This window comes from Thermobia domestica, chromosome 10 (assembly GCF_964235325.1).
Source record: "Thermobia domestica chromosome 10, izTheDome1.hap1.1, whole genome shotgun sequence".
NCBI classification, from domain to species: Eukaryota; Metazoa; Arthropoda; class Insecta; order Zygentoma; family Lepismatidae; genus Thermobia; species Thermobia domestica.
The window spans coordinates 98,228,064-98,230,272 of record NC_137463.1 but is presented as its reverse complement, the minus strand read 5'-3'; the positions used below and the strand labels follow the sequence as shown (position 1 = coordinate 98,230,272).

Here is a 2,209-nt window from a genome sequence, read left to right as displayed (position 1 = left end):
CCGTTATCCATACCGACGGCCACTAAACCATACAGTGATCCGACATATTGAAGAGCCCGTGAGGGTCGCCTGATGCATGTAAGGTCAGCTCGCAATTACGACGATGATGCACGAATGATAACTATTTTAACAGCAGTTCACATCAATCCCCCATATTAGTAGTAGGCAGATGGAGAGGGAAATAGGGATACCTAGAAGAACTGCCCTTAGGCTCTTGAAAATGGTAAAATATCGTGCCTATCACATAACTCTAACTCATACCCTTACTGCAAACGATAAGTTACAGCGTATGGAATTTTGTCACGTGTAGAAATGTTCCCTTTTTTTTATATATATAGATATTTCATGTTTTCGGACGAAGCTACATTTCGCAGTACTGGTGAACTCAATAGGCATAACTGTTACTACTGGTCAGGTGTCAATCCTCGTCGGCATAGGGCAGTAGATTCTCAACACCGTTGGACTATTAATGTCTGGTGTGGCATTGTCAATGGATGTACAATTGGTCCACACTTCTTCGATCGAAACGTAACTGGTGACATTTTTCTGGACTTCCTCAGACACGATTTGCCATTTTTGTTAGAGGATGTGGATTTGGAGACACCACAAAGAATGTGGCTGCAGTTAGATGGAGCACCACCCCATTGTACGCGGAGAGTGATGCAGTATTTGAACACGCGTTTCAATGGGAAATGGATTGGGAGGAACGGGCCAGTACTATGGGCTGCACGATCCCCAGATTTAACCTCACCAGACTTTTATCTGTGGGGATATTTGAAGAACGTTGTGTATGAACTCCAACCAACAACCAGAGAAGATATGATAGAGCGAATTCGATTAGCTTGTGCACAAATCCCACGGAATGTTTTATTGAATACTGTAACACATTTTCGCAGAAGGATTATTTATGTATTCAAGCACATGGAGATGTCGTTGAACACAATTTAGTTCGTGTGTGAATGGTGTGTGGACTGACGAAGAAAATTACGCTGGACGTGAGAGGCGAGGGTACTCACGAAGAAAAAGCACCCCGGACGTGAGAGGCGTGGGAACTCACGAGGCGGGTCGCGAACTGATCACCCTTGCTACGTGACTCAAGCGCGAAGTTGAGCAATCGGCGGGTAGTGGCGCCCCTGGCATTGGCGAACAGAGCTATATCCAACCACATACCGGTGAATATCTGCTACGCGGATAGAGTTATCCGCTACAGGTGTAACCAAGAGGTCCTCCTAGCTTGGACCCAAAGTTAGTGTGTCACGACTTGGAGACTCTTGATGAAATCAGGGGCGGATGATCCCCCTCAGAGGACTTGAGAGTCCAAATTAGAATTCCCGTTTTTTCCGTCAAGGTGGTCAGTGCTCTTACCTCCTCGTGGTTGGGACTGCCCACCATCCAAGGCAATAATTCCTTGTGGATCCCAGGGACCACCGTTAGGCTGATTCCACTGTGGTCTCGGGTGACGCTAAAGGTATAAGCTCCTTGGAGAGCTAAAAGAGCAATACATACCCCATATACCTTTTCCTTGTATCCTATACCTTTGTCTTTACTTGTACCTTCCTGTAACCCTTTAACATCATATTCTCTACATAAAGAAATTGCCGAAGAACAGCAAAGTAGAGTGCGTGACCAGACTTCCCGTTTTGTGCTGGTTAAAATGTAGAATAAACAGTTCGTGATTCACACATACTTTGGTTGGTTCGTTAGCGAGATCGACGATTACTTACCGGACTCACGAAGTTGTTGGTCCCTCTAACCCTATTCATACTATGATCATTAGGCACTTTCTTACACACAGTCACCATCTTGGCGGTCATTTTGAAAACGGTGTTCCATGGCAAAAACATTCCTACGAAAGCTGTTTAATATTCAGTTTTTAACGAACGTGGAATTACTCGGCCTTTATTTTCACACGCTAATGGAAACTCTGACGTCATTCCTGTATGAGATATAGACCCCCTTTGTCTAGTACTTACTTTTGACCACTCAAACTTCGATGGATTTTTCTTCTCAAGGTTTAGCTCTACTGCTTTAATTCTTTGATGTAAAGTTTTATTTTCTATTTTTAGTAGTTTTAAGTCTTCCTGTAGAACACGTATAATTTCTAACAAACTATCGGTATCGCAAGTAGAAGTATCAATGTTTACTAGTCCACCATGTTCTGTGCATGTTGGGCAAAACCACTCGAGCTGTTCCTTCATTTTATGATTTC

General features: G+C 43.7%; 1 protein-coding gene across 1 annotated transcript; it reads left to right on the top strand.

Annotated features, from left to right (window-relative positions):
* Window positions 1-345: 345 nt before the first annotated feature.
* LOC145661564 (uncharacterized) lies at window positions 346-959 on the top strand. The gene is given in 2 exon segments (XM_081726882.1): window positions 346-901; window positions 904-959. Coding segments are annotated over 2 exon segments (612 nt in total).
* Window positions 960-2,209: the final 1,250 nt, after the last annotated feature.